At 35.0% G+C, this 21,068-nt stretch overlaps 1 protein-coding gene across 2 annotated transcripts in view; it reads right to left on the reverse strand.

The window, feature by feature from the left end:
* Positions 1 to 21,068, reverse strand: part of Trm1 (tRNA methyltransferase 1) — a 41,353-nt gene that overhangs the window by 2,353 nt on the left and 17,932 nt on the right. For both annotated transcript variants that reach the window (XM_089245766.1, XM_089245767.1), the window contains 9 exons: positions 20,812 to 20,960; positions 17,028 to 17,111; positions 16,849 to 16,918; positions 16,248 to 16,382; positions 14,679 to 14,764; positions 10,456 to 10,564; positions 6,094 to 6,164; positions 5,870 to 5,989; positions 2,744 to 2,864 (listed from right to left, as the gene is read on the reverse strand). In XM_089245766.1, the coding sequence (XP_089101892.1) occupies positions 2,744 to 2,864; positions 5,870 to 5,989; positions 6,094 to 6,164; positions 10,456 to 10,564; positions 14,679 to 14,764; positions 16,248 to 16,382; positions 16,849 to 16,918; positions 17,028 to 17,111; positions 20,812 to 20,960 (945 nt within the window). The remainder of the gene's footprint in view (positions 1 to 2,743; positions 2,865 to 5,869; positions 5,990 to 6,093; positions 6,165 to 10,455; positions 10,565 to 14,678; positions 14,765 to 16,247; positions 16,383 to 16,848; positions 16,919 to 17,027; positions 17,112 to 20,811; positions 20,961 to 21,068) is intronic.

Consider the following 21,068-nt stretch of genomic DNA (forward strand, 5'->3'; position numbering starts at 1 on the left):
AAGGCCTTGCCATGGGAAACCCTCTCAGCCTGTACTTAATGACATCTACATGCACTATTTTGAAACAAAACTCTTCTGTGAAATATTTTAATTCGATATTTTCGAATGCATATTTTGACATTTTTAAATTGCCTATTTCAGCATTTTTGAATACAGTCGTGATCTCGCTCATCACGTTTTTCAAAAAACCATCATGAAAAAACGTTGTAAGCGGGAAAAAGCTTTAAATGGGAAATGTAATTATAGCAAGCTGTCCTGTCCCTTTAAACAGTAAATCTTAAACAAGAACCAGTTAGCGTTGAAACCACGAAAATAAGTCGTACTACGCGGGAAAATGGTATAAGTGGGATGGGATGTACATATTTTCAAAATTTTTATGAATTTTTTTACATTTTTCGGCAAGTTCAAATGCATATTTTCTTTCATTTTTTCACATAGTTTTATTTTTAGTGCCATACTTTGCCATAATTAGATGGATGTTTTCATTTTTCGCTCATATTTTTGTTTTATTTGGCATATTTTGGCATTTTCATAAGTGCAGATTTCTCTTTATTTTTAGTGTATATTTAAGAGTTTTTATTGCATATTTTGCCACTTTATTATCGCATATAATCAGCAACTCCTAGAGATAAAATTTGGCCTCTACACAGGTTGCCAAGTTCATCTGCGATGTCATTAAGACTACCTAGCAAGTTTGCCACATTTTGAACTACAGTATCCCATTTCATTTCTTCTTATTTTGACATAGAATCTTCCTGGTTGGCTCACAAATACCACGTGGTGATTGGATGTGGGGCATAGAAATCGCCAATTCTGAGTTCGATAAATTTTTTTCCACACAACAATGATACTGGCACGAGCAGGGAATTTTTTTCTTTGAATATCCTGAGGGAAAATGGACTATTTGCTGACGTCACGAGCAGCGTGAGGAGGCCTTCTATCTCTAGGAGGCGCTGATATAATACGGGCCTTAATCATCACACAACTGCGACCACAGATTAGTGTTTTTTTGCCTTGGCTGCTGGTAGAAATCCCGAGAATCCATTTGGTAGCAAATTGGTCCTGCATAATGCGGAGAGAATAATGATTTTGTCCACATTAATTAAATCACAGGATAAAGAACTATATCTAGGGTGACCATACATTATGTATTTGCCCCGACATTCCAGTATTTTCACATAATTTTGGCAGTCAGAAGTTATTTCAGTAAAAATGTCCCGTTTATTTATTTTTCACGTATTTCCAACAAAGACAACTTGAATTTTTATTCTTTATTGAAATCTGAGTTGAAATTATTTGTTGACTCACAAATTACATTATGATAATTGCAACTGTAAGTACGAATATTCACTCCACATTATTTTCAAGTTTTAATTTCGTAGAATTTCACTGTAATCTGCTGCAACGTGCAATAGTGCTTCATTTTTTCGTCACTGGCGATTTTCAGTGATTTTAGCAATAGCTGGCAACTTTGCTTATATTTAGCATCGTTTCTGGCAATAACTTGCACTACTATACCACACATGCACATCGCCCATATTCCTCTGTGGAACTTCTAACGAATTGGTACTACATATTGTAATGTGCAGGTCAGTATTGTGAACCTACCTACCACAAGGGTGGGAAGTGACAAAGTCCATTTCGAAGCAGTTTTGGAGTAGCAAATTTCAGGATTCGGAGCAGATATTTATAAATTGGAGCAGCGAATTTAACTTACAAGAATATTTTCGCTAACCCCCACCCCTTTCCAAAATAAAACAACTACATTGTCTTTTGTTATCAAACATCTTTTTATCAGCTTGTTTTTGGTGTTTCAGGATTTTGACACCTTGTCTGAAAGAGCGGCTGCCATACAATTTTTCACACCAGTCTATTTAAGATGATTTTTTCTTACTGAGGGCACTATTTTCTGTCTGAAACAGCAGCAGTTCAAATGGGCTAAAACTTTCCTATAAGTTTTCAATTTTTTATACTCGGAAAGAAATTGCTGCAAAATGGGAGAGAATTTCGGAAGAATCAATACAATGTTTGGCAATTCAGCATTCGTTGTTTGACAATATTGGTGATTTAACACTGGTTATTTTCTTTATTAGTTTTTAAATTAGCATTCCTAATTTAGTGGACATGCTCTTTTACTAGCAGACTGATTTTTTTTTTTACGAAACACCGGGATTTGATGCAATGATGATAGACTATAGTAATTTCCGCTGCTTGCAGTGGTGATTTTTTTTTTTGAAAACAGAAACTGACTCACATTTGCGTTTTAAAGCTGAAAAACCATTGCAAACCATCTTCTGTTTCACGATCAAAAATATTATCTGGGTTTCGTGATGGAAAGCCCAATGTGTATGTGAGGGGCCACTAGTTTAAATAAGATGATAGTTTAAGAGTACAGAGGAATAAAACATGCTCTTCTTGGAAAGAATCATTTCATAGGAAGCAGGAACAAAATTTTTTTGCCGTCCTTTCCGCAATTCCGGGCATACTGAAGCAAAATTCTCTATTTTGGCTATCTGGCACAGAAAAATTCAAAAATACACCATTGGAGCAGGATGGAGCAAGATGTTAATTTTGGCACAGTGTGGCGCAATTGGCACGGAGTTCCCACCATTGTTTTCTGTAAAATAAATCTGCAATGTCCCGCAAATTGGTTCCTCTGCTTATTTCAAGGACTTGAGAAATTATCTGGAACAATACTTACAGTACAAAATTGAGAACTTATATTATCACCAATTTCACTTACTTTTGATTTTTTAAAAGATTCTGTCAATTTGCCATCTATCTGGACAGATTTCTTTGCCTGCCCCTTTTTCCTCTTGTTTTGGAATCGTTGCTGTTTTTCTTTTTGGTGATCAACATAGAGACTGATAAAGAAAAAAAAACACATAAGTATGCACATGAACGTACGTAAAAATCAAAGAGGAACATTTCTCACAACACTTGCAGCATGAAAAACCAAGTACAGAATTTTTTACAGTTGAGTCTTGATAATTCAAGGTGAACGGGACTGAGACTACCTCTGATTACTGAAATCTATTGGAGATAGGGGGGGGGGGCGCTCTTCCTATATTGATTTAATGGGTACATTGTAAATAAGTACATATGCAGTAAAAGTCCATTATAATGGCAGTTCACAAACACAAGAAAAATTGTCCTTACAACTGACTTCTCGTTGTAAGCGAGAATTTCCAGTTTTTGTTCAGTCAGGTGTTATAAAATTGTAGTGTAACATGTCACCCCTTTGGATCTCCCATTACGGGTTGGGTTAATGATGTCCCGATAATCTTCCCCCTAGCTAACTAAGTTAACACTAGGTCTTTCCCCAGTCGGGGATCTGGTTGTGTCAATGACCTTTGATGATTATGTTCAATATAAGTTGTTATTCTTTGTAAAGAAATATTGTTATCAATTACCTTGTTTAGTTAGCAGAAGGCCGCAGACTTCCGCTGATTTTGTACAATCCATTGTCTTGGTCTCACCCTCAATAGCCTTACTGATATCGTGGATAAAGTCCGGCAAGCTGAATTCACAGTGATCGAACTATTGCCAACCAGAAATACAGAATATCTGAAATAATCCCTATTGTGTTACAATATGCAGATCAACAGGAATGATGTCACAGTTTTCCCGATGCGCCGGAAGAAACTCTTTCACTCAGTGTACCGAGAACAAACCTGTTTTCAGCTATTATAAATAGACTGGATAAACCTGAAAAACTTGGCATTCAACCTCCGAGCAGTATGATCTTCTCACTCCTCCCAGTGGGAATGGTGGCTGAATACTCTTTACTAACAACTAGATGTTGTTGTGTTAATACTAATGTCGTAAAAACGTTATTTACTAAGCTAGGCTACTCCGTCTGGTTCGGGTAGTTGGTTCAAACGTAACCTTCTAGTCATTAATAGTCAGCTAATGTGTGTTCTAGTCAGGTGGAATGTGATTCCTAGAAAGAGCCGGGTGAATCCTACAATGATTCAGCAGCCTGCACTTATGTACAAATAAGTCTTCACGTGGCGCCGACAGTTGATAGCATGTTTCGCCGACTGCTGTGATTCAGCAAGGTCTACAAGTGCTGCACTACTTAATGATGCTCCGATCTCTATAGGTTCCTGAGGTGAACTATCTCGAGAGGTCAACATTGTCCGCCTCATCTGAAAAAAAGTATACTTCGCTCTCAATGTTGGACATACGAGTTGATGAACGATGTCACACTGTTAATAGGAGCTGATCCACGGCTGTATTTGGGTGAGACCTAATCTTGTTGTTTTGCGTATCGTTGTCGATTTCAAAATGATTACACGTCTTTTACTATCATTTACAATGCAATGGTTTTCCAATTGAAGCTGTATTTAAACGTGTTTTGGGTATCAAGTCCTGTGAGCTCTGCTTTGGTTGAAAATAGTCTTTAAAACTCTGTGAATTTATACACCGAGCCAAGAAATTTTTAGGTGCAAATAAATTACTTTAATTATTGTATTAACAGATGCTGCGTGAGAATTTTTATATGGAACAAAATTTTGGGCCGATCAGAAAATTTAAAATATCAAAATAGATTTTTTTTTTTACAGTAATTATAATTTTGAATATAAAAACTTTTGATCTACATAAAAGTGTTTTGTTATTTAACATATTTATCAGGTTAAAAAACTATTTGACAACATGACAATACGTTTTTGACTGAATTAATACTGATTTAGTTTATGAAATCAAAAACCTAACCCTGATGCCCTATCATGCACATTTTGAATAAGCAGCTATATTCCGTTTAGGAAATTGAACACAGGTAATGAGTAGCTTAGATAAATAAACCATAAAATTATATTTTATATGTTCTAGACTCTTATGTTGAAAAATTCAAAATTGCAAATTATAATTAATATTTTGTTTTAATTACTGTAATAAATTAATGCTTAAAAATAAAACGTAATATGCAAAAAAGTAAGTATTTCATCATGTTATATACCTATTGTGTTCAAAACATTATCCAAAAGCATTCATTTAGGTTTTTGACACTAGTCATCAATAACCCAACCCTGAATTGAACAATTAAAAGTCTCAATTATAATATTGCGGCTCACTTCTATGGCTTCTTGAACTCTTAAACATTTTTCCACTAATTTTTTCAGCACAAATTTTTTAGTCATTCTGAAACTACTTTAAACAGCAAGTTCTGGTCCCACGGTCACTTAGTCAATGGAAGAGACAAAAGTTAAATAAAGTCATCACATATCTCATGTGTATAATAGAACCACAAATAAGAAGAGACCAAAAATAGGAGAAGGTTAAAAATAAAAAGTCTGGCTTTTATGTGTTTTTGTTAAAAGTACTTCAGAGGAATTTTTAAGAGGAGCATGTGCTGTGATAAGAGACATCATGTTAAATTCTTGAACACAGAGAAAGAAAAACTAGCATTGTTCAGAATTATTTTGACAATATAGGGATTATTAATGTCACTTAATTTTAGAAACTTCTCATTATTATTGCTTTTTAATATTTCTCACTATAACTGAATATCTTTTGTATCTTTATCATTAGCTATTTGACAATCACTTGCAAATCACTCGTTACAGCATTTGATTCTTGTGTTCAAGCTAGACTCGTTATAACAGGCTTTTTACTGCATAGTAAAATTTTTAAAAAGTAGAAGGTCCATTACTGGGCTGGTGCCCCATGAGCTTCATTTGATAGAATATATCGACTCAAACTTGTTTCTGTGGACCCATGTCCCCGTTAAAAGAGTGCTTCAAACTAAACTCTTACTTTCTTTCAAACCGAACACTACTGCAGACTTATTGTCACTAGTGCAAAAGATAAAATCAGAGATGAACTGAATAGGAATTTTCAATGATATAACTATATTTAGATTTACCTAGTTTTTGCTCTGGCTTTAGGACCCCAGTAAGGTTCTGGATTCAAAGGAAAGCGAAGACGTCCACTTGCACGCGATTCTGGGTTAGCATCTGGTCTTGGTTCAAACGATACCGTAACACTGAAAAAATAATGCAAATATATGAGAATTCTTTCAGACTGTTGTTCACCAATGAAATATCCATGTTGTAAAGCTGATAATAATATTTTTACAAAAAACCTAACCTGGATTCTTTAGACATGATGACTTTAGACAACTCCTCATTGAATGTCTTTTTACCTGGATGAGTCCTGGCCTTAGACACACATCACATAGGGAATAAAAATGCAAGAGATATTTTATTCAATCACGACAAATATTCACTCAAATAAACCAACATTATTTACAAAATTAACAAAATGTATTTCAAAAATTCAATAGAGGTTTTCCATTTCCATATACAATCAAACCTTTCTGTCTCAAAACTAATGGGATGGAAGAAAATTTCGAGATAGAGAGTTTTCGAGAATTAGTTTCTTTTAGTATGAAAGGAAAAACATGCCGAAAATGGCAAAAAATTCTATTGATAAAAACTAAACAATATCATACTATATTTTACTACATGATATTGAAATTATTTGTTCACAATCCGTTACGTTAAAAAATGTTTTTGTTCAGTTTTATTTACATAACTTATTTAAAATAATAATTGGATTGATGCATATTTTTTGCTCTTTGAGAGCCATCAAAATTTCATCTATACTAGCAAGAGCTGAAAATATTTTTTGCCCCATATTCTCAGTTTGCTCCAGAAAATGGTGCAGCGTTTAGCCTTTTTCACTGCTATACTTTTTCTAATTCCTCTGAAGCATCTTCTGCTGCATTTTCGTTACCTGAGTCAGCCATACATTCAGCAATAATTTCGGTGTCTGTCAAGGTGTTGCAAATTTGTAGTGAACTGGCCATTTCTACAAAATTGGGAAATGAAATTTCTAGCTTCAATTGTTTTTCATAGTAATGCCCTTATGTTCTGAAATTTCATCTTTAGCATTGTTATGTAAATCGTTGAAATTCAAGTGAACTACCAGATCAGATCCTTCATCGCTGAGATGATCGATTCCAAACCCGCAGCATTATTGAAGCAATTTTGAATTGCCTGCTGGCTGACGTTTTGCCATGCTGACCAAGTTATACACATGGCTTCCACCCTCCTGTCAATCATAGTATCCGCTTATGATTGAAAAAGATCAATCAACACAATGGGTTGTAATACAAATAATCCTTTTTTATCAGTTTCTTTCACCTGCGGAGAAGAGCCATATTTGGATAAAAAAGAAAAGGAATTTCCATCTTTTCCTTTTGCTATCATTGTGCTTGGCCTACGAGAGAGAGAAAATTTTTTTCGAAAATGAAGTCTGAGACAGAGAGGTGAAAATGCATTGGTTTAGTACAGTTAAATGCAAGGATTTTTTTTCCTTTTTCCATATAGAATTTTTCGAGAATGAGAGGTTAGACTGTAAATTTATACTAAGATCTTTTTATTACTAATGCATCTTAATTTTATGCACACAGCGTTTGCAATTTATGTACAGCAGATAACCTTGATTAACTTAGTGTTCATCAACAGAGCACAGGGCCAGATCAAGGTCAAAGGGTTGCAATGGCACAGCATATTATGACTAATCAGAAAACCATTTTAAACAGGTGATTTGAAATTATTTCTAGACATGTATCAAAGTTAGATTTTCATTTGTTAGTAAACAAATTTACCGGTGATCAGCAGACTTTTATTTTCCATATTTTTGGGGCTGTCCCTATTTCCAAAGGATTTCATTACCTGAGGTGACCTAGAACTCATTAACTCTGGCTAATCACGGCTCTATCTGCAATACTAGACTAAGAAGATCTTTACTTCCATCTATCTCACTGAGAGGTTAAGTATAGACCACTTTGTGCAAAAGTGAAGGGAGAGGGGTGCGGTTCCTCCTGGAAAAATTATGAAAGGGTTGATTTTTATGGGATAATATGGTTAAGTTTACTATTCTGCTACTTTGATCCCCCAAACATCAGTTGCCCCTCTGAAAGAAATTTCTGGCTAAATGAATAAATGTCAGAATTCTGCTGCCGAGATCTCTTCCAGCCCAGCTTCGTGGCATAGACTGGAAGACTGTATTGTTAAGTAAAAACATACGAACATACAAAAATATAGCAATATATTCCCCAGAAAATTGGGTACTGTAACGATTAACAGATTTTGTGGTGATAACAGATGAAATGGGATTGTGACTTGTTGGAGGGTTTCGCTAAAAGAATGAATATATTATTTTATTAAAAGCAATTAGAGGGCTCATGCCATGTAACCTGTTATCTCACATGAATCATTTTATATACATAGGAATTCTCACTGTAAAAATATAAAATGTCCACCGGTGCAAGTTGTCTCGCTTAACACCTTGTAGGTGAGCAAATGAGATTGGTTGGTGTTGTTAATTTCTTGGCTAGAAGCCAGCAACTGTTTTAATGGGTTGAGTTCACTTGTTCTGGCGGATTCAATGAAAATATAGAAAATATAATACTGTGTGGGGGAAAATGTATAATTAGGGATCACCCATGCCATCTCGCTTAGCACCTTCATTTTGGTAATTTTGTAACGTGCCGATGGTCCCCAGGCGTAAAAGTCTGTAGTCGCCGTCACATAAAAACATGTATGCTCACTATTGTTGCTATTCATCGGCAGCGGTGATCGTATGGCGACGATCAAGGCCGATCGTGATGATGTCCGCCTACGATCGCATACAAATGAGGTGACCTTGAAGCTGATTGGCTTCAATAGACAAGTGCGGTTGGAAGTTTTTCCTTTAAATACCGGCCGTACGTTGTAACAGCTCTGACTCAGCACTCATCCTTTGTTTTGTTCATCCAACTGAAGCCCTCTAGTTGGACGGTTCTCCATCTTGCTACAGTATCATTTGGCCTTAGGCTGGGAAAATAAGCTAATAGTTATTTAAAATGAAATAGTTTATAGTATCTGAATTTGTTTCCCGGCAGGTCTGGAATCGAAAGCATTAATTTATCTTCATAGTCGAAATACTTCATTGCTGAACATAGACGGAAAGTAACGTAGCAGCTGGCCTTGTCAAGGCTACGTGCAGTAAGTAACATCTTGGAGATCTGGCTCTCAACCGAGAGGCCCCTGCTGGAATAGATCCGGCCCTCAACCGAGAGGCCCCCCTGGAACTGATCAAAGTGGTCCAGCCCTCAACCAAAACGCTCCCTGTAGCTGATCGAGGCGGTCGGGCCCTCAACCGAGAGGCCCCCTGGAGCTGATCGAAGCGATCCGGCTCTCAACCGAGAGACCTCCGCTGATACGCTACGCCGAAGTGACTATCAACATCGGATGTCCGATCGACATAGAAGATTGACTATTGATGACCATAAACCGGTGAGACCGTATCTTTCTGTCAATGTCGAATAGAGGGTTCTATGTTGAATTAATCTACTGTTAAAATTGTCTAACTTATACATTCGAACCTAATAAATAATATTTTCATGCGAAAGTTTATTTGTAATAATTTTCCACTTGTCGTTTGCCACTACAATTACTGGATATTTCGAACCGGGCAAGCAACTCCCATAAGGGACATTGCAATTTGAAATTTCTGGCTACGGTCCTGGCTCTGTGTGAGGAGTAATTATGAAAGCCATTCATTTTATCAGGGCTGGACAAATCCCAGATGACAGGTCGCTATGGGAACTTAAAAATTGACATTGACGCCTAAAATTTTCTACATATGATTGCTAAGTCTAAGAATGATAAAATTTTCCGATTTCATAATCAACGTGTCTTCTAACATGAAAAAAGTGTCATTAAGTCTCAGATAAGTTGAAAATACAATATTTAGGACTTTTTTTTTGGGAGTGGGGGGACTATGCTTGGTTCCTAGAAATTTGTCTGGAACCTAAATTTTTTTCTGATTTGTCCAGCCCTGCACTTTAGTTATCCCGGTATCCACTATTTCTCCAATGCATGGAAGTAGTATGAAAGTCAGGAAAAACTTCTGCCAATCAATGAATAAATAGGTTTTGAAATTGCAAAAGCGGAGTAAAAGGTGTTCACCTTTTAGGCGAATGAGCTATAGTGTCTCTTTTTTTTCCTTTTTTTTTCAAATAGCTCAAAAATCGGAATAAAAAAAAAGTCCCACCCCACAACCAAATCCAAAATCAAATTTTGAAGACTTTACCATAAAATTTTTATTGCACAGAATGAAGAAAACTATTTTTTTACATATACAGAATATCTTATCATATTAAAATAAAATTATATAATATCACACTAATATAAAATACATTAGTTGTCAAAAAGTTTAAAATGATCACATAATACAAAAACTGTAACGCAATCATTCAAAAATGGGGAAATTTTGCAATAAATTTTGTTTGTTAATGTTCAGAATAAGTTTTCATATGTTCCCAAATAAATATTGGCATACAATAAGTGATAAACCATAATCATTCCAGATCATTTGCTTAAACTATCAAATCAAACATTTTTTTTTGTAAAAAATTAAGATCCTGAAGCTATATTGTGTATACTCTCTTGCACTCACCCATTCTCTTATTATGTCCCATAGTACATGCTGTGGTGCATCTGTTTTAATTGATGTTGGAAGTGCATGAGATATGGACACTTTGTATCCTATATGAAGCAATGCTGACCTATTAAGAAAAAGTTTAAAAATCAATCTTCAACTACATAAGCTCAGTTACACTGCTTTAAATGAAAGATTGAAGAATTTTAGACCAAACTAATAAGAACATTGAAGGAATGAAAATCATGTGAAATACAGTCAAACCTTGTTAGTGCGTCACCCGATTAACACGTCACTCCGCTTACCGGGTCACTTTTTGGGAGTCCCAATTATCCTCAGGCAGGATGTTGGCACAGCTATGTCTTACTCCGCTTAACGAGTCACTCCACTTGCTAAGTCATCTTTTTGCACTCCCAAGAGTGACTCATTAACAAGGTTTGACTGTATTCATTTGCTATATGCATATTATTATAGAATGATGATAGAATTTGTTGGCTTCTGAATGTCATGACATTTACAAGTTTGTAATTTTAATTGATGACAGTGATTAACAGACTCTAGCAAAAGATGCAATCAGGTTAGCTTTCTTTCAACTGACTAACAGTCCACAGGAATGAATAAAGTTCTATTTGAAGCAGGTTCTGGGTGCTGTAACAAAAATGTTGTTTTATCTTTTGAATAAAGAACATTTACAAATAGTTCTGGTCATTTTTTTCATACTTATTGCCCATACAAACAGCTAGCTATCATACTTTACTTTGTGTAATCAAGCATTTTGTACAGCACCTATTTGAATCATAAATCTGCCCTTGTATATATACGTGCACAATCATTTGGAAAATCAAAAATGAAGTCATGTATACTGAGCAGCACTGTCAGTTGGTCGACAACAAAATCCATAGGTGGAATGATTACGCCTAATACATACATGGTCAAAAAGGATTTTTTTTAGTGGATGTTCCAGGACCTCAAATGTCAAAGACCACCTTCTTTTACATTTGAAGTACACTGATAAATCAAAGAAAAATTGTTTTTTTTTGGTTGTGAGCAGTTTTTCACAGACAAATAAGTCTTAATGATCAAGCCTTGCAGACATTGATACACAGAGGATGTTCATGCTGACGATCGAGACAGTTTTATTCTCATTTCTGTCACCAAGTATTCTGATATGACCCATGTTCAATGATATACTGGGGCTTTATAATGAAATACAGTGTTCATTAGTTTTGTTTTGTTAATTTCTACTGTAGAACAACCAAGGAAATCCGGACAGAATGCGTTAGTTGAAAAATGTTACAAATCTAATGTTGATTCAAATTTTTTGATATGGATGTTTGATTTAATTTTATTCTAATATGAATCGTTAAACGGCCTGAGACCCTTTTCAATTCATAGGTTGAGTTTTTAGGTTCAAAACAGAGGATTATAATAGGAAATAACTCTACCCAATGGAGCATATTCAACACATATCAATCAATAAAAAAACAGCAGAAACAATAAAACAAAAATTTTTAAACACATGAAAGTAATTTAAAAATTTTCGAACTGATCAACACATGAACAATTTCTGGAAATGGATTGTGATATTGCAGTATAAATCTTAGTTCACTTAAGCGGAATATTGTCATCATGTGCTGAGTTAGAAAGGTTTTTCCCCCCCATTGAATTTAGTACTGTACTAACCATGGGAATAATAAATGTCTAGTTACCCACATTTATTTTTGTATGTGTCAAGTTATCAAGGTTGTACTGTATAAGGGGAAGGAAGAAACCAATTATGAGTAATGATGGAAGAAAGAGTAGACGATGCAACATACATGTCACTTTCATATATATTTTGTACAAAAGTGTATGGAATAACACTTCCGCAAATATGTTTGTATTTAGCCCACATGAAAACATGCATGAAAAACAGACTAAACAGTTTTGTGAAGTTGAAACAAAAACTCTTATTCACAATGATGCACAGTAGGTTCATTGCACACACATTTCTAAGCATTGCTGATAGATATACAGTCGAATCCCGTTTTAACGAATACTGTTATAGCGAAAATTTCGTTTTAACGAACACTTTTCTAATTTCCCCGATAAGTTTACATAGGAACAATGCAAAAATACATGGAATTCCTTTATAACGAAATTTCGCTATAACGAAGTGATTTCTCTTGTCTCCTGGAGTTCGTTGTAACGTGATTCGACTGTATCTCAAAATTACTTTTTTCATTAATGATTGGGAAAAATAATTTTAAATTTGACAATGGGGATACTTTAATCACAAAAAAATACATATTTATGCATAAGACTTGGTGCCAACAAAAATTTTCTATTGGTATACACAATTTCATTGCTAGAGAAAATTAATCTGTTATTACAAGGTCAAACAGCTTAGTTTTACCCTATACCATTTTTTAATAGTCTCTCAACTAACCTCACATTAAATTTCTGATAACAAATACAGGGTTCTCAGAAAAATCTGATCGATCATTGCCCTGACCAAAAACACATACACAAGGTTCCCACTAAAAAAATTAGAAAAAGTAGGATGGGGCGACCCCCTAGACAATCATATCATAATATTTAAAAAGTCCCTCAGTGAAATTCATTTTTTTAAATTTGTAAAAAAATTCAGAAATAATTTATTTTTTCATGCCACTATTTCAATATCCTATAAGACTGACTCAAACTAAAGCAAAATGACAGAAATGACTTGGTGACAAAAACAATTTTTGGACAAAACAGTACTTGCAACTATAGATAATTCTATCCTGCCATTCCTCACAATATGTTATCTTTTTTTTTTTTTTGAGTTTTCCAGAGTCCAGTGTGTAAACTCTCTTCCTCAATGCACATCAAATTACGAAGGCATGTAAGTTTTTTTAAGAATTATGCTCCTTCGAGACCACTCTCAAAACCCCAGTGCAAAATGTATAAGTTGCAAGTCAAATGTAAATAGTAAATAAGTCCAGGTGAACTGGATGGTTTTGCTGCGCTGTCCATCTTTTTTAAAGGGATTTGTTTACATTTTACTGTTCAATGTCAGTGTTACAATTTTTGATAAATGAAGCACACTTTTATTTCTAGCTCTTTGCAGAGCTCTTTTTAAACATTTTTTATACCTCTACATGTCTTAAAAATACAGAAGACAATCTAATGCTATTGGGTAACATCAGAGTTACAAAACCTAGAATCAGTGGTTCTTAACCAGGGGTGCAAAAGAGCATTTTAAGGGCGTGATATAAAAAACAAAAAACATGTTGACTGATTATTCAGGAAAATTAAAATAAGGGGCGGCTTCTCAATCCAGATCAATTTCAAGAAGTTTTTTTGTGGAAGCTGCAGCCTTTAATTTATGAGATACCAATCTTGTAATAAGTTTTCACACGAGATCTTGAAAAGGGGTTCAAACAAAAAAAGAGCAATATGTTTGGAGCTTTGAAATCATTTTAGAAATGACTTGCACTCTGACTTTCCAGGTTGCTGAGAACCCTGAAATAAAAGTGTAGTCCATATGATTAATACCTTGAAGATTGAATGATAACCCATCAAGAGTGAAAATGAAACTCCCAATACAACAACAACTAAAGTGGGGATGCTCAAGTTTTTGTTATGTGTGTTATGTAAGTATTGTGTTGTCCTACTTGTTCTCTGAAGAGAGAGAGAGAATCTTTTTCTAAAACAGGAGACTGGCTGGCATCCAAAATTCAAAGTTAGAACAAAATTTTGATACAAAATACTATTCTTACTTAACCGTACACATTCCACTATGGAATTTCTAATGAATCAGAACATGCCAGAATGTGCGTTCTGAGTGTATGTGTGGTCATTACGTATTTATGTTGTTGAGTTGCCCTTGTTTCTTGTTCATGCTGCCATCTACAATTTTCTGGAGTAAAGATGGAAATGCTTGAATTTTCATGTTATGTCAGTATCGCATGTTGCAGGTCTACCTGCTCTCTGCGGAGAGACTTTTTCAACTGGGAGAATGGCTTGGATTCGAACCTTAAAGCTAGAAAACCGCAGAAAACCAACTTCAGCCGGCCACCATGGTGCTGTCAACGGGGTTTGAACCTGAATCCTTGGAACAAGAGTCCAGCACTATGCCCACACGACTGCACAGCGGCGATACAAAATACTGCATAGCATAAAAATAAAATACAATTTTATTCAAAAACATAGCATATCAACATATACATGTTTGTTATTAAAAACCTACTTGCGATTAATTAATTAACAAGACTAACCTGAGTTGCAAAACACTTGGAGAAGATGCATGAACAATGCTGCACAACTTATCCAGTTTGTGATACAATGGACAATCATTCAACTCCTGCAGTGAAAAAAAAAATATTATTTTTTTAAATTTGAAATCTAGCACAAAAGAAGTGTATTAAAATTTCCAGTTTTCCAAAATCACAATACCATTTGTAATCATTTTTTACAATACACTGCAAAACATTTTTTCCTAATCTATAGCACTAACAACTTCAAAAACTTTATGTACCCAGTATTTAATCTGCAATAAATATAATTCAGTTTATTCAATTATAAATAATTGAATAAACTGGCCATAATTCATATTATGGCCAGCCAACCTTCAGAAGGTAAAAGTCCTGCAACTATCTTTCAAAAATCCTGCAAACATACCTTACGTCTAAATATTTTATGGGCATAATAAGAACCAATATAAGAAGTGTCACAGAGATCACGTTCATAACATATTTTGCCACCTGACTGTTTCCATGTCGAATATTTTTAACAATGTTCTCTAGAATTTGTAATATTTACTGGACATATTCATCATATCACAGATATGACTTGCAGAAGCGCCTTTATTGCCCACCCATAAGCAATTTTCCCCACAGTTGGAACCTTTTTTTTGAACAAAATTGGCAATGTCCTTCACTTTCCTGTTTTTTACTATGAAATAGTCAGCTTAGTAATAATAAATGGCAATAGATAGCAAACTGGAAAAAATTAGTTAAAAATCCAAAGGCACTGTAAATGATCTGAAATCTGACATTGCTTAAATCCGGCAAGTTGGCAGCTTGGCTATAATATTGTAACTTATATTTTTTACAGCTGAATTTAGTTTAAAAATCATTCTTTTTTTATTGTACTCAGAGATACAAAGCATCAGATGTCTCTTGCTTGGCGGTTTTGTGGTTTTCCTAGTAGAGTTTTATATGAAAGCCAATTTAATTCCATAAAAGGAATCACTCATTTATCACATAATTGTGCAAAGACCTCTAAAAGTTTGAAAGCCTATTTTCAGTGGGAAAATTTTTTTGATTTTTATGATGTTTGTGTTTCTGTGGCTGAAAGAAGATGAATGGTGGATAATGAGGGCTGTCATGCTATCTGACTCTTTGAAGCAGGACAGTCAATCAAAGACGTCCCTCATTTCTTTAGTGTTGATCATTCTGTAATTTCTTGTATATGGAAACAAGTCAAACATTTGCATTGTCTGGACACCTGTGCCAAGTCGACCAAGGATTACCTAACTCCTCTGATGATCGGTATATCGCTATAGCAGCCAAACAGAATCAACAAGTGCATTTCACAACTGTTACATCCATAGTTGCAGCATCACTTGGCAAGGCCATACCTGCTAATACTGTGCACCAAAGGCTCCACATGGAGGGGCAGTACACAGATTACCATTCATGTTCCACTTACTGTCTAATACAGAGGCTTTTAACATAGGATTGAGGAAAAAGTTCAATACCATCAAAATAAACAATTCATTTGAAAAAGCAGCAAAATACAAGTAAAACAAAAGATGCTTTTATTGATTAAAAAATTAGTTTTACCTCAGCAATAACACTAAGAACTCCCAGCATCCTTTTTGATGTACCGTATGGCTGTTTTTCTTCTTCTATAAGCTTGATGGTATCTTTCACAAAGTCTTGATTATGAAGTTTTGATGACCATATAGGACCACAAACCTAAAGTAGAAAACTGATAAATTCAAAAGGTTTTAGCTGAAATACTGGAGACAGAAACTCTAATATACTTGATAGAAATGGACAACAAAAAATTTGAAACAATTATTATTTTTTCAAGATTTAATAAGATATATATAAAATATTCTTGGTACAAACAAAACTGAACAAACTCTGTTTTCATTTTTTCTTAATACTTTGCAATACATTATTGGCACTTGGTACATTACAAAAGAATATTTCATAATGTTTTTTGACTTCTCCCTTCAACCACAAATTTACTACACAACACATAAAAAATATACATACGAAGAAAATTCTTGTTGAATGAAGTATTGAGTTTCTTTCAAGTGCAGTTTTTAGTCATTTTGCAAAACTTCTTTAAAAAAAATATGTGCTTTGCCAGGCATCTAAAATAGCTATTAATATATTTATCATTGCTGATAAATTGTAAAAAAATATACTGAACTTTAAATTTATGCAAGCAAATATCACACTGACGTCCCACAGGTGGCCCTATTACAGGACTGTATACTTCACTGAAAAAAAGGTTTCAAAATTACTTTTCCATAAAAATGTTTAACAACAGTAATAAAGAACAATGTCTTTTCCTCAAGAATGTATTAATTTTTCTCAAGAATATAATACCCTTTCCCAGTAGATGAGGCAGATCCCAGAGGTTGTAAATGATATGATGAGCAGCCATTACATACATACACCATAGATAATTTACTGCAAAAAAGAAAAAAATATGAAGATGAAAATACAATCTAAAACATATACAGTGAAGTATCAAAATAAAATATTAAAACTTATCACCATTCTTCAAAAAACAAGTTCATGTGTAGAATAAGGCAGTGGTTCTCAAACTTTTGTCACTAGTGGCTCCCCCCCCCCCTTTACCCTATTCACGATTCATCGGTGGCTCCCAGAATAGTTTAGTAGATATTGTGCATTCCTAAAAGAACCTCTCTAAAGCATAAACAGGCACTCATGCCAAAATTTTATGACACCCCTCAGGTTGGCGACAGCCCAAGGAGATGTGGCGTGCACACTTTGAGAAACACTAGTATAAGAGTGTTATATCCAAACACACAACTATTTTTATTCAAACACATCTACTCTAATAAACATTTTTATAAACACCAGGGTTTAAGCTACGGTCACGTTTTTTTGCAAAATGGGAAAGAAAATCTTAGATTGCAAAGGAAGCAGTAGCCACTTTCGGAAAAAACGTGTACAGGAGGTACGAAACGGGTAGACATCCATCTATCAACCATTAGCATTTTCAGAGTTGCCAACTGCTATGGATTGTCCATAGTTTCTATGGACGGCCGCAATAAATTATGAAGCTAAGGGAGACACTCTCAATACTACGGAAATAGGATGTAAAAAAAAATTGGGTCTGAGGTTCTTGTGGTGTTTTACTTATTTTTATTATTTTTTAAATTGCATCGATCTTTACAATAACGATGAATTTGTATAAACACGTGAGAGAGTTCAAGAGAAGACAAACTCTGAACCGATCTGTTTTGTCTGTGCATGGAAGGCAATCTGTAAAACCACGTCTAAACTCACTGCTCTACTCCATGCCCAAACGAGTAAAAACTTGTTTTCCATCAAAACAGTCTCTCGCTGTGGGTTAAAACAGGTTTTTGAGTGGTTCAAAATGGTGAAGTGGACAGGTTTTTCATGGCAGGTCTGGACCAGGCTTCATTTGCATAGTACATGGTCGAGAACTTGTGTCAGAAAGAATGTTTCATCGTAGGTGCCGTAAAAGCTCTGATACGAAGAAAGCAGGGATAGGAGTCTATTGGTTAGCAGAACCAAGTAGAATCATGCTTAGAACAAAACAAGCAGCGTAGGGTTGCTAGACGTCTGTATATATGGCCCACAAGGGCTAAGCAGGTTGGGCTTGCATGGAATATCCATGAATTATTAAAAAATTCAGCGACCTTGGAAAGTCGCTATGGCAAAGCTGAACATTCATCACTACTGACAAGCTTCAAGCCAATGTTGGCATGTTTTAGCATTTTGCTAAAGTTTTTTTTCCCCATTTTTACTTTTTTTTGGTAAAGGAATTTTTCATCTAGCTTAAACCCTGATAAACACATAAATGAAAAATTCAGGCAGTGTTGTCAGTTCAGAACAAATGAAAGAAAGGAAAGATTCAGAATACCGAAAGGAAGGAAAGATTCAGAATACCAATACCAAAAGAAAAAATTTTTATGACCAAGTTTGAAAAATTTTAAAGACACAAAATTTATACTTTACGTCAGGGATTCTCAAACCTTTTCGACCTGCGGTGCTCCTTTCGCTAATCAACGGTCATCCATGGCTCCTCAGAGCATTATAGCGAAGAATCTCTCTCCAAAAAGCCTTTGTCCTGACAAAGGTTGAAGGTGCACCAGGGTGCACAGTTTGAGAAAACCACTGCTTCATATAAATTATGTATAAATTATGTATTTTAGATTAAAACATACAGTGAGAAAAGACGACTTCAATATATAACTAACTACTTTTTCAGATTGTTACTGCTTCTATACGCTATTGATTTGCTATGCTATTGAACATACGCTGATTGCTTTTACAAGGGGACACCAGTATCGATTGGTGAGGGACAATACAAGGTTATGGTGTCGCAGGGAATTTTTCTCTAATAGGGTTGTTAATAAATGGAATAGCTTACCCCCGGAGGTAATAAATTGTAACACAATTGATACATTTAAAAAGAAATACGATAAACATGTTGGGGCAAATCGAGAAGCTATCCATTCTTAGAATAAAAGACAACCATAAGTATTCTTTATGGGCATTGTATAATATTTTATCATGTGTATATATTGTTTATAATTTTTGTTATTTGCATTTTTAATTGGGTTACTGTATTTTTGAAATATATGACATCCATATTTTTATGGGCATCTTTTTATCAGCCACCTCAAATAAAAGACAACCATAAGTATTCTTTATGGGCATTGTATAATATTTTATCATGTGTATATATTGTTTATAATTTTTGTTATTTGCATTTTTAATTGGGTTACTGTATTTTTGAAATATATGACATCCATATTTTTATGGGCATCTTTTTATCAGCCACCTCGTTGGGTATTTTGCCTGTTATGACGTTGTTTTTGTATTTGTATTTGATTTATTGCTATTGGGTTGCTGTATTTAGGCTTTGACAACCATATTTTTATGAGCTTTTTCCTTATTTTCTTATCAAAATCTAACAACTAGCACATCTGATAAGGGGCCATTCAAGTATTACGCCAGCATCGATAGGGGAGGGTGTCCTGATTTGCTGACAAGGGAGAAGGGGGGTATGGATAATGCTTACGTCATCAACCACCCTTTATGAAACTGAAATATTTTTAATGGCATCATACTAAGTGTGCCAAAAACAAGAGAAACCTTTTGATAGTTTGTGGGCACCTAAAGTGATCTCTAAATGTTTCGTGGATCCTTCAAGTGATCTGGAAATGTGTTGCAGGCCGCTTAAGTGGTTGCTCTGAAGCTGTGATGAACGTTTCTCAACTTATCCGTAATTATGCTTCAGATCACTTAGGTAATCTGGGAATTGGCCACGGGTAACTTGAGTGATGTAGAACTGCACTTGATGCTGCTAAAGTGCTCTAAAACTGTGCCAAATATCACTCAAGGGATCTCTAAATGTGCCACGAATTGTTCAAGTGTTCTGAAACTGTGTCACCGGTCACGTAAGTGGTTCGAGAATGTGCCATGGGGCACTTAAATGGCTCTAGAATTGTATCACAAGTCACTTATGTGATCTGTAAATGTGCTGCTTAGTCCATTTTTACAAAATTATGTTTGAGGGGTACAGGGCACATCAGATAAGTCCCAGGGCCACATTTGGTTCGTGGACCAAGGGCTTATCATATAAGGCTTAGAGGGTAGGTCGCAATGAATTTCTTAAAAAGAAATTTTGGGCTCTTCAAATAGCATTGAAATGAACAGAAATTGATTATTATAACACATGAAAGTATTTTCTTCCGAAATTTTAATTAAGAAAAGATTTTTGTTTTATCGATATGTTTAAAGATGTGTTTGTTGTTGGGAAGGGGGGGGGGGTTACAAGCCCCACTATGCCCCGTCGCATATGTCTCTGGTCTTTGATCCCACCAATATGCATTGGGGGTGGGGGCAGAGCTGATGACGAACTTTTGCTGACAAGAGGGGGGGGGGTCAAAAATGGCAAACAATTTGCTGGCGTAATACTTGAATGGCTCCTAAGGACTGCAGCATTAGCTAAAATTGAAATAATTGTAAAAAAAAATTGAAAATTTTTTCCTTCATTCGCTTTTAATCGTTTTTCCTTAGTGTTAATTGGAGATTTAAACACTGTAATAAGCTCAAGAAATATATCATTTCATTTAACTTAGTGATTCATGGCTCTATATCAACTCACGTAATACTTTTCTTGATAATGGCTGGTCCAGTAAACACCTGAACAAAGAGTCTCACATAGAAATCAGCACTTAAAGATAAAATCGGTTCAATATAGCGTCCATATCTGTTGGCATGTGATTCAATGCACTGCAACACAATTCTCAGGGCCTGTTTAGAATCATCAATAATTAGTTCCCACATGAATCAAATTCATATTCATAGAAAAAGCTTCAACAAGTACAGACATTTGGAATACTTATGGAGTAACTTTAATAG

The sequence above is a fragment of the Pholcus phalangioides genome, unplaced genomic scaffold (assembly GCF_987345545.1).
Source record: "Pholcus phalangioides strain wild (caught in Gottingen) unplaced genomic scaffold, Ppha-v1.0 ptg000016l_1, whole genome shotgun sequence".
Classification (NCBI taxonomy): Eukaryota; Metazoa; Arthropoda; class Arachnida; order Araneae; family Pholcidae; genus Pholcus; species Pholcus phalangioides.